Source organism: Microplitis demolitor, chromosome 4 (genome assembly GCF_026212275.2).
Source record: "Microplitis demolitor isolate Queensland-Clemson2020A chromosome 4, iyMicDemo2.1a, whole genome shotgun sequence".
NCBI lineage: Eukaryota > Metazoa > Arthropoda > Insecta > Hymenoptera > Braconidae > Microplitis > Microplitis demolitor.
Window position 1 is genome coordinate 13,075,769 of NC_068548.1, and position 13,574 is coordinate 13,089,342.

Sequence of the window (13,574 nt, forward strand, 5' to 3'; positions counted from 1 at the left end):
AACTTCAATTTATTCTGCGACTTTTTCCGCCAATCCTAGAGTGGGTGGATTTTTCTTTCTGTTTTTTTTATCAATTGAAAAAAAAAATTTTGCCCAGTGAATTGGGCTTATTTTACAAAACATCACTCTGAAAATTTTTGAGGATTTATACACGACTTCAGTGTTCGGAAAATTGAGACAGAAACATTAATTAGAAGTGGTAATCCTCGAAAAAATTTGGATTTTTTTCAAAAAAGTGAAAAAAAAGAAGATACCTATAAATACTGTTTTTGTCTTTTTTTTCAAAAACTACACCTGAAAACAAAGAAAGTAAAAGAAAAATTGCCATTTGGTTCATTTTTTACCAAGTCACAGACTTTCGAAAAATAAATCTAACTAACATCGCTATTTCGAAAGCCTGTCACAAAAGTATCTGTCCTACCACAATAAATGTGAAAATTATTATAATAAAAAAGTTCCTCATCACCATATTGTCATAACGCTATCATTGTTGTATTTTTATAATTAACCCAGAGATAATTGTCTAATTACCCAAATAAGATATATTTTTTGTGTTATGAAACCTTTAGAACATTCGAGGTTGTTTTTAAGAATTTCCTTATTGTTAATGAACTACTCAAAAAAGTGCTATTGTCACTGTTTGTAGTTGTCATGGCATCGGTTGTTACGGAGAATGTTGCTATAGCAACGGTTGCTGTGGAGACTGCAGTCATAGCAACGGTTTCTATGGTGTCTGCTGTGATGGCAACGGTTGTTATGGAAACTGTTGTCATATCACCGGTTGATATGAAATCTGCTGTCATGGCAACGGTTATTATGAAAACTGTAGTCATAGCAAAGGTGCTATATGGGAATGGTTGGTCATATTAGTAGCTGATTCGGACCATATAGGCGCGCCCTGGCACGCAAAAGCCTTCTAGTATAAAAGAAAGTTAATGGACATGAAATAACATGATAATTTGTAAGTAATTTCAATAACTCGGTTTCAATAAACTACTTTTCAAAAGAATAAGTTGTAATTAACAGTAAAAAAATAAAAACGAAATAATAATTTTATTTGTGATAAAAATTTAATTAAAAAACTAGCATGGCTATTATTAGGGTCTTCGACAGAAATAAATTTTGTTTTTATGATAATGGTAATGAATTGTTGGATTAAAAGTTAACTTAAAAAATAATTATTTGTTTCGTTTGATTAAAAACCCGATATTCAAATTATTGCCAATTAATCTAAGGTATTGACAGGTAGCGCCACAATGTTGTTAGGTGTACGAAATAATGTCCTTACAATTAGCATCATTTTTTTTATAATAAAATTACCCAATTAATATTATTGTATCAATAATTTAAACGAACCGGCAATCACCGACAAAAGATTTTCTAACGATTGAAATTAAAAAATTGAAAAAGTATAGAAGTAGAGGGGTTAAATAGAAAAAAATATAAGTTGAATTTTATTTATTCTTTTATAAATAAACAATTACCCGATAAACAACTTTAATAGCCCAACATTGACCGACAAACGACCAACAAACGATTGCAATCAAAATAAATCGAATCGGTACATAATGAGGGGCTCAATAAGTGGAGCTGCAATTAAGCATCAGGATGGAGTTACCAACCCACATCTAGAGATCATAATCAAGTTTTGAGTAAAATGTCATAGATCAGATCTTACTGCTATCCGAGAATTTTTAATTTCTAGATTGTTGTTTGATGTATCAGCACAATTTTACGTTAATCGTCTAGCTTCATTATTCTACAAAAGTGATTATAAATACAACAAGTTAAACTCACTTATAAATTTGTAGTTTACAATGTCTTGCAGTTATGCTGATGGATTATCACCGTACGAAAATAAAGGTGTTTTAGGTCTTGATGAGGTAAATTGCTTTACATCCTTATAGTTTCTGCTCCGTTTTTTTCTACATACTCTCAACTGTGCAGTTCGAAAATTGAACATTATTCACAAGAGCCATTATTGACTTCAGTATAGACATCCAGAGCTTGAATTGCGTTCATGCTCCAAGGTCCAAGCAATTTTTCGTGACTATATTTGCGTAGATGCCCATATTTAATGTTTCAATTCTATCACAAGTTACTGATTAAGATATAAACCATAAAAGTTATTTTAAGACTTACGATGATTTTTTAAAAGTGGCTTGAAAAAAAACACCAACGAATCCACGTCTTCATATAACCTACAAATCTGTCAAAATGTAAACCCGCCCGGGAAAAAATGATTTTGCCTAATTATATATAATTATATATAATCACTTATATATGATTAGATCCAAAAATTGGCTAGATCTGATTATATATAATCATGCATAAACGAATATAGTCATGTTTAGAATCTTATTTAGAATGTTTGTAAATTATTAATTAAGTAATTTAATTAAGATTTATTGTCTTCTTCAACACAAATGTCAGTTAAATTTAAATAGAAAAAAAAAAATTACAATCGGTTAACTACTATTTTACTACGTGGTCACCCGTCCAATTAATGTCTCACGCTGATGCTGCTTAACCCTGGTTATCGCTGGATTGTAGTCTGATCCTCTAGTCTGCTATATACTTATAATCGAGAAAAATTTATGGCATTACTTAACTCAAATAATCAAATTGATACATCCTACGTAAATAATGCACCTAATGATGAATTTGGTTTTGTACATAAATTACAATAGAAATCATTAGATACATATAATCAAATCTATTTATCTATAAACTTATAAATATCCATATATAAATCGATATCGATTTATACTTTTAAATTGCTGCCGAAGCCTTTGAACATTTGTTAGGTATTGGGGATATATATATATATATATATATATATATATATATATATATTGGACCTATATACATAATTAAATATTTATAAGTTTTATATAAATGAAGTCTGATTAGATCTAACCATACATAGTCATATATAACTACATATAAGTTTATATCAGTCATGCCTGATCAAATCCAATAATATATAAGCCTATATCTAATTATATATGGGCTTATATCAGTCATGTCTGATCAGATCTAATATAGAGGTAGATATGATTATGTATAATCATACATAAATTCATATATAATTATATATAATCATACATAATTAAATATAATTAGAAAAAATCATTTTTTCCCGGGTGGGTCAAAAATAATTGTAAATAATTCAGTATAATCAAATATAATTGTATATAACGCTGAGAAAAAAATCATAGACAATCATATATAATTACATATAATTATATATAGTGTCACGAAAAAATCACATATGGTTTTATATAATCTAACATAATTATATTTGTTTGTATATAATTAACAAACAATCTCCAGATTCTATAATAGGTACATGTATTTTAGTACAATTTGAATTTTTAAATATCTCGTCATTTTACTGTGTTCTGATTTCAATTGCTCGATTAAAAAATACTATCCATTTCCACTTTTAACGAAAAACTTTCTTCAAAAAACGTATCTCTCATACTAATAAATAAAAACATTAAGCAATAAAAAATTTTGACTTGAGATAAAAATATCAAAATAATTATTTACTTGGTGCAAGGTAATTTTGATTTTCCGGATTTTTCAGAATTCGAGTTGAATGCTTTTTCTATGTAGTTGTAATTCACAAAATCCGATAATTGTAAAATGTATTTGTAACCAATACTAAAAGTTGGAATTATTTTATAATATATAAAAATTAGAGTGTGCCGATAAATACTTCCTACAACTTATTTTTCACAAAGCAACACAGTTCACTTGAACCAAGAAATTTAATCATAATACGAGAAATTTTTTTTAACGATTCAGAAAATTAAAATTTTCTTGCACCTAGAAAATGATTATCTTGAATTAAAATTATTTTTCCCTCAGCATATTTATATGCCTAAATTAAAAAATTTTTACTTGTTTTAAGAGTTTTTTTTTCTAATTATGAGATGCTTTTTTTTTTTTTTTAAAATTGGGCTAGTTTTTTGAAGCAATATTACATTTTTTTGTTTAAAGACAATAAATTTTCTCGGAATAAATACTATTCTTTAAAAATACTTGAATTAAGAAAAAATTAACTTGGTAGTAAAGATATATATTAGGGTGTCCCAAATAAAAAAAATATTTGTTTTTTTAAGGTGTTATGGGCTCAAAAGTTACTTTATATTCTAAAAAAAATGCTTACCAAATTTTAGCAAGATATCTTTAAAATTTAACTATCACAAAGGGGGGTCCCATTTCCCATTTAAAATACACGTGAAAATTTTTCATTTTAGTTTTTCGTCATTAAGACTATGAAAAAATTTTTTTTTTAAATTCCACCTAAAATATTTTTATAGGAAATTAAATTCTCTACAAAAAAGTGTTAAAGCATTATGTGTGTCAAACAATTAGAAAAAATTTACAGGACTTCAAATATCAGTAAAAATTTAGTTTCCTCAGTGCTAAATTTTTTTTTATTATATTTCATTTCTAATCTATCGAAAAATTTTTTTTCTTCAAATTTTGACATGCACGTTCTTGTATGAAATTCAATTTTTTACAAAAAGTATCTGATATATTATGTACGTCAAATGTATGAGAAAAAAGTTATAGGGCTTTCAATATCGACAAAAAGTGAAGTTTAAAAAATAGGAATTTTTTTTTTATTTTCACCCAACATTCGAAATTTTCAAAGTTGTCGACATTGTCATATTGCTATAATTCAATACCACCTAGCGGTATAAATAAATACTAATGCATTAAAATTTGAATAATCTTGGAATTGAATTGGTTCATTTCTAAAAATTCCTCCTAGCAGTATATAGTGGTACTTATGCATTGAAAATTTGAAAATATTTAAATTTTATTTGCTCATTTTAAGAAAGTAGATAAACGTACTTGAAGATTGGCAATTTATCATTATTATACGAAATTAGTGATTGAAACCAATTGTCAATGGACTCCCAAAAAAAATTAATTTATTTAGTAGGCTTAACTACTAGCAAAATAAGTACCCGTAAGTTACCGACCAATCGACAGGTAATGAGTCTTTTTTTTTATAAATATTACAATTTGAAAAAAAAGTATTTGATAGTGTGCAAGTGAGGTTATTAATGATGTTAATGTTATTTGAAAAAGTACTGGGATACCAGTAATTAAAAACTGCAATAGCATTGTAAAAGTTGAAGCATTGTATAAGAAGTGGCTTAATTTAAGTAAAACCTCGATGAGAAAAAAATCACCATCTAAACAAAAAAAAAAAAAGCGAAACGACATTCTCAGGAGCATTGGATGAGTTATTCGACAAGTCTTAAAAATAGCTTAAGTTTACTGCCGGATGATAAAAAAATGTTTTTGGTCGATTCCCAACAACAAAAACGGAGAAGTCCAATAAATTTAGATTCAAAAGTAACTGTTGAGGAACCTACCGAAGATAATGTTGAAGATGGTATGATATAATTTAATTAATTAGTATAATTGAAATTTAAATAATTTATAACTAAATTTTGTTTATCATTCAATCTCGAGTAATTAATTTTAATTATTTTTAGAGTTAAGCAGAAGTCTTTCCAATGTCACCGTATCATCTAAGGATTTTTCTCGTTACTTTTCTACTGATTCTGAAAATGAATTGAAAAGAACGGTATCAAATTTTGAATAACTAACAGCGGCTACTATGGATCATAAAAAATTAAGCTATCGAAAAGCTGCTCATTTAACAGCTTCTTTTGCTCAAGCTCTTATCGTCGATTCTGAGGTTCTTAGTTTCAGCAAAAGTTCAATTTATCGACATCTTGTAGAAGCACGAAAGTCTATCGTAAATAATATTAAAAACAATCAATCTATTGCTAAGTGTCTAATTCTGCACTGGGATGGCAAAATGGTTCTTGATAATGATAAAATGAAAAAAGTCGATCAATTACTAGTCTTAGTATCAGGATTAAACACTGAAATATTCGTTGATGCTCCAAAATTAGAATCTGGGACTGGTGAGCATCAAGCCGAAGCAATAATTAAACTGTTAAATGAACAGCAGTTTGAAAATCGCATCAACGGTCTTTGTTTTGATACAGCAGCAGTCAATACGGGTATAGCAATATTCTTTCTTTTCAATTCTTTAATTTTTTTTTTCTCCATTTATAATATCATACATTGCACAGGTCATCAAGAAGGAACATGTTCGTATTTGGAGCAACATTTAAAAAAAAAATTTAATTTATTTTCCTTGTCGCCACCACATTTACGAACTTGTACTTCGTTGTGTAGTGGAAACCTGCTGGCCAATAACATCTTCGCCGAATGTATTAATATTTAAACGTTTCAAAGAAAATTGGTCTAACATTGAAAAAACACAGTTTGAAACTGGATTACATGATGATTTTATTAATTTAAATATAAAAGACCAAAGAGAAGAGATTTTAGAATTTATTTCACGCCAAAAAAAAGTATTATTATAGTTGAATAATTTTATTTTATTAACTTTTCGTACATTCACTTAATTACTATCGTGTTTAATCATCACATAATTTTTAGACATCAACCACGTGCCGATTATCGAGAGCTACTGGATTTAGCTTATATATTTTTGGGAGGTAATTTAGCTCACAGTATTGTATTTAAAGTTCCTGAAGCAAACCACCATTCTAGATTCATTTCAAAAGCTTTATACGGTCTTAAAATATTAATGTTTAAACGCCAATTTAGTAATTCATCAATAGAAATACCTAAATTACGAGATGTTGTACTAAAAAAGATGTTGTACTAAAAGGATATAAGCAAAAAAACTATATCATTGTTCGAGCAATTTGAATTATCAAGTGATTTTTTAAATGTCAATCCTAAAACGTGGCTTAATAATAAAAAGTATAATGAATGTTGAATGACGCTGGATATTCTTAAAGTTGTTAATGACATAGCTGAACGTGGTGTTGCATTAATTCGAGAATACAATAGTTTTGGTACGAGAGATGAAGAAGAACAATAAAATATTTTTAAAGTTGTTAAAAATCATAGAGCTGTATATCCTACGTGTAATAAGAATGAATATTTGAAGCCCTTCAATAATATACTTTACTATTTGAGTAAAAATAAATATAATTGCTTATGGTTTACGATAGACGTAAAAAAAGTTTATTGTTTTTTATTAAGAAATAAACTGAACCAAACAACAGTAATTTATTGAATTTTTTTATCCATACTTGAAGCAATTCAGTTGTTTTAAAATTTTTATTCTCATAGAGAATTTTCAGCACTTTTTTGTAGAGAATTTAATTTCTTATAAAAATATTTTAGGTGGAATTTAAAAAAAAATTTTTTTTCATAGTCTTATAACGAAAAACTAAAATGAAAAATTTTTACGTGTATTTTAAATGGGCAATGGGCTCCCCTTTGTGATAGCTCGATTTTAAAGATATCTGGCTAAAATTTGATGAAGATTTTTTTTTATAAAATAAAGTAACTTTTGAGCCCATAACACCTAAAAAAAATATATATTTTTTTTTGGGACACCTTAATATATATATATATATATATATTAGGGTGGTCGTTAAAAATTTAAATTTTCTCAGGCGCCCTATAAAACGCTTCTTTTAAGTGAAAAAATACGTGGGGAATTTGTTTTTTTTTCGTTTTAAGTAAAAAGAACACGTGCCGATTTCCTGATTAAAAATAACGATTGAATCCGATTGAAATATTTCAATCAGTTTTAATCGGATTCAATCAAAAACAATAATAATGCATAATAATCATTTTTTCACGATTATTTTCCGATAGAAGGTTCTCAATCAGTTTTACTCGGATACAATGAGTGAATAATATTTTATTTTTAAGATCACTGATCATGTTTTTATTAACTCGCTTTCATGTATGCCTGTCCGAGTGCGAGGAGAAAAATATTGGCTCGAGACCTAGCAATTTTTATTATGCTGTCGACCAACCTTGAAACGGGAAATAAAGCATCAAAAAAATTATTATACTCATACAAAAATTTATTATGCTGATGAGCAAGATATATTGCCAAAGTCCTTACTAAAAATGAAACGAGGCACTGGCTAGCGCCTCGCTAGCGTCGCTAGAATCAATGCTAACGGTAGATGACCAGTCAAATAAATTCTAGTTCGAGCCTCAAAATACTACGTGAGGTATTTCAGGGACAAGTTGGACTTTGGTGATTGAGAGCTGTGTGGAGAATAATTTCAGTTTAGGCCTCAATGTTGTAGTTATGGGCGATTTTACATAATTGAGGGATAAACTGGTATAAAAAAAATTTGCGGGGACCTCAAATTCCTTACAATATAAAAAAAATTTAGCGCTCCAGATTTAGGCCTCACTTTCTCAAATGAAGTAACCTACGCAGATTCCCTCACTTTTTTTCGTAAAAAATAAATACTTTGGACGGAGAATCTCAAAAAAGTTGAACCAAAAATAAAAAATTAATTACAAATTTTCAGAAAAATTACCGGAACCTCTATAAAGTATAACAAATGACAATGAATATTTATTTTTATTTATATCCATTAAAAAAATAATTGAATATATATATATATATATATATATATATATATATATATATATATATATATATATATATATATAAGGTTGGTTAAAAAAAAAATTTTTTTTTGGTATCCAAAAATTGAAAGTATACCTGAAAATAAAAATTTCGGTATCAATCCAAGCTCTTAATAATAATACTACGGTTCGCGTCAATCCGTTTTTCTACTTTCTACTCTGTAAACATGAAGATATTTAAAGAAAACTTTTTTAGATCTTATCAATTAGGCATTTTAAGGATAACGAATGTTAAAATTAGTGTTTTTTCATAAATATGGACTTCGTAATTCATAACATATCAATTGTTAATGCTTGTTACAGTTTCTATATACTTAGGAAAATGTTATTTTCAAAATTTGTAATCTTTAACACGCTCAATTTATCAGATCTAAAAAAAGTTTTTTCTAAAATATCGTCATAAATACACATTTCATAAAAAAAATTAACATGACTTTTTTTTTGTCAAAAATTCAATTTCTTACAAAATTGTTTCTATGGTTTTTTCCTTTAAGCTGCATATTTCATGAGATATTTGAAAAAAACCGCGATCGTGTAAAAAAATGAACTTAGATCTTCCTTCGGCACGTGTTCTTTTTACTTAAAACGAAAAAACCAAATTCCTCACGTATTATTTCACTAAAAAGAAGCTTTTTATAGGGCGCCTGAGAAAATTTAATTTTTAACGACCACCCTAATATATATATATATATATATATATATATATATATTAGTGTGGTCCAAAAAAACCGACTATTTCTTTTTTTTTTCGAGTCTCTTATGAAAATTTGTTGGCTTACAATGGTTTAAGAAGCCTTTCCAGTAATCAGCTTGATAAAAAATTTTCATCGTAAGCCAACAAATTTTCATAAGAGACTCGAAAAAAAATAGTCGGTTTTTTTGGGCCGACCTAATATATATATGTATCACTTTTCGTTGACATTTAAGTTCAGAAAATTAATATTTTTTAAACTTGAATTTTCGTTGACATTTAAAGCTCTGTTATTTTTTTTCTCATTGATTTGACGCATATATGACATCAACGACTTTTTGTTAGAAATTGAATTTTCTACAAGAACGTGCTTGAGGAAATTTAAAAATAATTTTTTTGATAATTGTAATAGCTCAATTTTAAAGATATCTGGCAGAAATTTAGTGAGAATATTTTTAGTAATATAAACTAACTTTTGAGCTCATAAGAGTTAAAAAAAATATTTGTGGTTTTTGGGACATTCTAATATATGTATATATATATTAGGATGCTTCGTTTCTAGCGAGATTATTTTTTTTGTTGCTCATCAAGCAAAATATTGTTTTTTATGCTGAAACAAAAATTCCTGCCAAGTTTAAGCTCTTAATTCCAATCCTAAGTACTTTCCATTTAATTTCAAAGATTTCCTATTTAAAATATACGTAAATTAAGTTACTTTTTTTTTTAACTTTCTAATACTCCGCTGCGTTTTATGATATCGACGCGGTTTTGGTCGTAAATCGTAAGGCATATGGTGTTCTTGAAAAGTGCCCATAGTAACTTTGCTGTAATTCCAGCTGTTTCACTTCTGTCCGCTGAGGAAGTCATTTTTCCTATGACATTGACCTTCATTGACTTGCAGAACGTAAACCAATGAAAGTACACTGGAAATGTTACTGGAAATTTTATAGGAAATTTTATTCCCTTCAAGAAAAGTCCTGAGACTCAAGTCGCTAAAGTCCATAGTTTCCGAGTTGTAGTAATTTTAATAATTTGAAAAATAAAATATCAATTGTCATTTTTTTATACTTTTTTTATACATAGATATTTTGGTTTGCGAGTATTTTGTTGCGGGTATTTTGGTTTGCAGGTGTTTTGTTGTGAGTGATTTGTCTTTAGGTCAAGTGTTACGTAGCCATCAATTCACTTGCTGATTTCATTCGTGAAAAAAGGATACTTCTAAGTGATCCCGGTGCAAAGTCCCGGTAGGGTCCAGGGGCAAGCCTTATACAAAATAGAATAAAATTAGTTGCCTAATGAAAAACATTGGATGTTTGCATCCGTTTTTTTTCGGTCTATTTTTGCTGATTTACTTTCTTTAAGTCTATTTCTTCCGGGTCTATTTTTTCCGAATCTGTTTTTTCCGGGATTCCCCCATTTTCAATTCGATTTAATATCTTAAATGGGTATTTCTCATTTCCTATTTCCAAAACTTTGTTTTTGTAATCTAATTTAGATCCAACTGCGGAGAAGAACTGCGATCCCACCAATCCTGTATAGGGGATAGCTAAACCGTTTGGTACTACATAACACTCCGTCTTTTTACCAAAAAGGTTCAAGTTCAGGCTACCCAAGGTGGATATGGGAGTGTTCGAGATTCCATGTAATTTATGATGTAATCTTTATTTATCTTCGTGTTAATTTTTACACTGAGAAAAAAATTTTCTTCTGAGAACTAAATTTTGGTTATGACAATAAAATGATTTGATTGCCCATTGCCAATCATTTATTTGGTTGTTTTAACTAAATATTTCATAATCCACCAACAAAACAAATTATTAGAATCTACAAAATATTTAGTAAAGATAACTACGAGTTACGTAGCAAGCATAAAATCAAATTGATAACCTGTAGAGCTTACCCGCATTAGTTTAACAGAATTTAACAAAACCAATTTAATTGTCCGGAGAGAACTTTTTTTACAGTGTAGATATTTTATTTTAATTAAGTTTGGAGATGCTCTGGAGTCCAACATCATAATGATGTCATACTGTTTAGACGATTTACCAATGACAGCAAACGGTAAACTCTCTCAATCCAAATATACTTCAATTTTATTTATTCGGAATTCTCGTCCACCGTCGCACTCTGTACTGTGTGTACGGTACGTACATTCCTGTTATCGTCCCCCACGCTCTCCGAGGAAGATTGTCTCGCGTTTCCCTGTATAAAATTTATTGTTTTTAGCAGTCTGAAATTTTCCTGAGTATGATTACTCAGTCCGCAAACGTTATAACCCGTTCTCGAATTTCCCACGTTGGAATTACTCCTATATCCCTTTCCCCTGCTATTATTATTCTGAGGGCTACGATAAGTTTCAATAGTTAGGCCGGGACTCGGTTTTGAGTTATTTTTGTTTGGATTTTGGCTGCAATACCTGGCAGAATGTCCTCCTTTCCCACACAGCTGGCATCCGATATTGGCATACTGGTTCTGGTCCGTCGGAGTTAGCTTTGGGCATGTTTAAGCGCTATGGCGTTGCTCATAACATATTTGGCATTGTCAGTCGGGGCCATTCCTGGCGAAATGGCCTAGTTTCTTGCAACGCCGACATACACATTTCGAAATATCAGATTGATTTCGATTAAAGTTCTGATTATTGTTATTATTTCTCCTAAGGTTTTAGTGATTGGTTGGGGCTGGTGCATTACTTTTCTGGCCAGGAGAGTCAGGAACAGCGGTGAATTCTACTGGATTCTTCTTTTTTTCTTCCGTATCCCTCTCCTTTGATTTCTTTATCAGTTCGTGACGCGCTTTCAGCTTCTTCTCTATCTTGATGGCAGTGGTCAAAGCCTCATAAACGTTAGCGCAAGTGGGCATTTTTCTTTCAATCTCTCGGTCCAAAATTTGTGTGAATACTTTGGCGAGGGATTCATTTATCGTATCTTTGAACGCTTGAGTCTGATCGGCGGTAGAATCGGGGTGGTCCGATGAGTAACATTCAACGATTTCGTTTGCTTTTTTTCGTGGTCTATTCGCGAAATCAACCCCAGATTTGCCCCTCTCGATGCAGTTATCCTAACTCGCTTTGCAATTGGGACAACGATTTCGACACCACGTAAATTTTCCTCAGAGCTTTCGTTAGGTCAGCAATCGTGGCAGGTATTTTGAAGTTTAAAGATGCCTTTATATTATCCTCCAATTTTTCCCCATAAATTAATTTGACCAAAGTCGCTTCCGCCTCTGCAGGCAATACATCTTGTGCTTCTTTACAACCCTTTGAGAAATCTATTAAATCCTCCGAGATTCCACTGAAGCGGGGCACAAACGCCAAAGCGTCGCTTAAAAATATTTTTTGATTCGTGGTTAGAACCATCTCGTCAGCGATATTCTGTTCCTGCAGAGCGTCGACAACTAGGGGTTTTTTCTTCGGACTCTTCGTCCGAAGTTAATTTAGGGTGAACAAGCGACGTTTCTACTACCGAATCTGCTGTTTTTTCACCGTCAAAACGTTCTTAGAATTTAAATTCCTTTCCAATACGTTTATTAGTAGGTGGCGCTAACCCTTCCGGATACGTCACGGGTCCTTGTCCTCTCAACGTATAAGGTTTGGGGTCTTTCTCATTAGGCATTTAATATTTTTACGCGTTCATGACAATTCAATCCAATTGGACTAACGGGACCTAACCAGAACGGGTAACTCCTAGAGATAGTCCAGAAGGTTCCGGATTTAGTAATTGCACTCGATTTATTCTTCGATCCAAACTACTACGCACTCTTAAATCCTCCCAAATTACTAAAATTATTTCTTTGTTTACCACGTGGTTGCCGATAATTCGAATCGAGTTTCGTTTTTTCCATACCGCACGTGACGGCCTGCTTTACTACTGCGTTTAGGCATATAAAGGTGGAATCCAGAGCAGCTTATTCGCTCATCCGCTTGGAAAAGGATTAAGGAACCAGAGCAGCTTCTTTGCACGTCCGGCTGGAAAAGAGCTAGGAAAATGGTTTTTTCCTTCCGAAAATATTTCTTGTATTTAGTGGAAATAAATATTTCCAAGCACCATTTCCCTACGATACCCGTCTGTTCACTAGCTTAATGAAGGCACAACAATTTAAATGAAAAAAAAAAATAATAATCGGAAAACCACAATAATAAAAAAAAAATCAAGCTTACTATAGTAGTAATCTTTTTTAATGTAAAATATTAAAATGCATGTATCTCATGAGCAATGCACTTTAGCAATATAAGTATTATAAGCAATTTTTTAGAGGACAAAATTTCCTGAAAGGTTGGTACTGTGCATATTTATGGTAAGATGAGCCGTTTCTTTACTATTAGCAAATATAAATGAAAAAA

At 30.2% G+C, this 13,574-nt stretch overlaps 1 protein-coding gene across 4 annotated transcripts in view; it reads left to right on the forward strand.

The window, feature by feature from the left end:
* Positions 1 to 1,414: 1,414 nt before the first annotated feature.
* LOC103576000 (NAD-dependent protein deacetylase Sirt6) overlaps positions 1,415 to 13,574 on the forward strand; it is a 44,883-nt gene continuing 32,723 nt past the window's right edge. Inside the window, exons 1-5 of one of the 4 annotated variants that reach the window (XR_008403624.1) lie at positions 1,811 to 1,883; positions 5,113 to 5,422; positions 5,526 to 6,062; positions 6,135 to 6,419; positions 6,508 to 7,134. Coding sequence is in view for 1 of the 4 variants with exons in the window: in XM_014442883.2 (XP_014298369.2) it covers positions 1,818 to 1,883 (66 nt within the window). In the remaining 3 variants the exon portion in view is untranslated. Of the gene's footprint in view, positions 1,884 to 3,373; positions 5,423 to 5,525; positions 6,063 to 6,134; positions 6,420 to 6,507; positions 7,135 to 13,574 lie in introns of those variants that run through there. The other 3 variants (XR_008403623.1, XR_008403625.1, XM_014442883.2) reach the window with 3 other exon arrangements.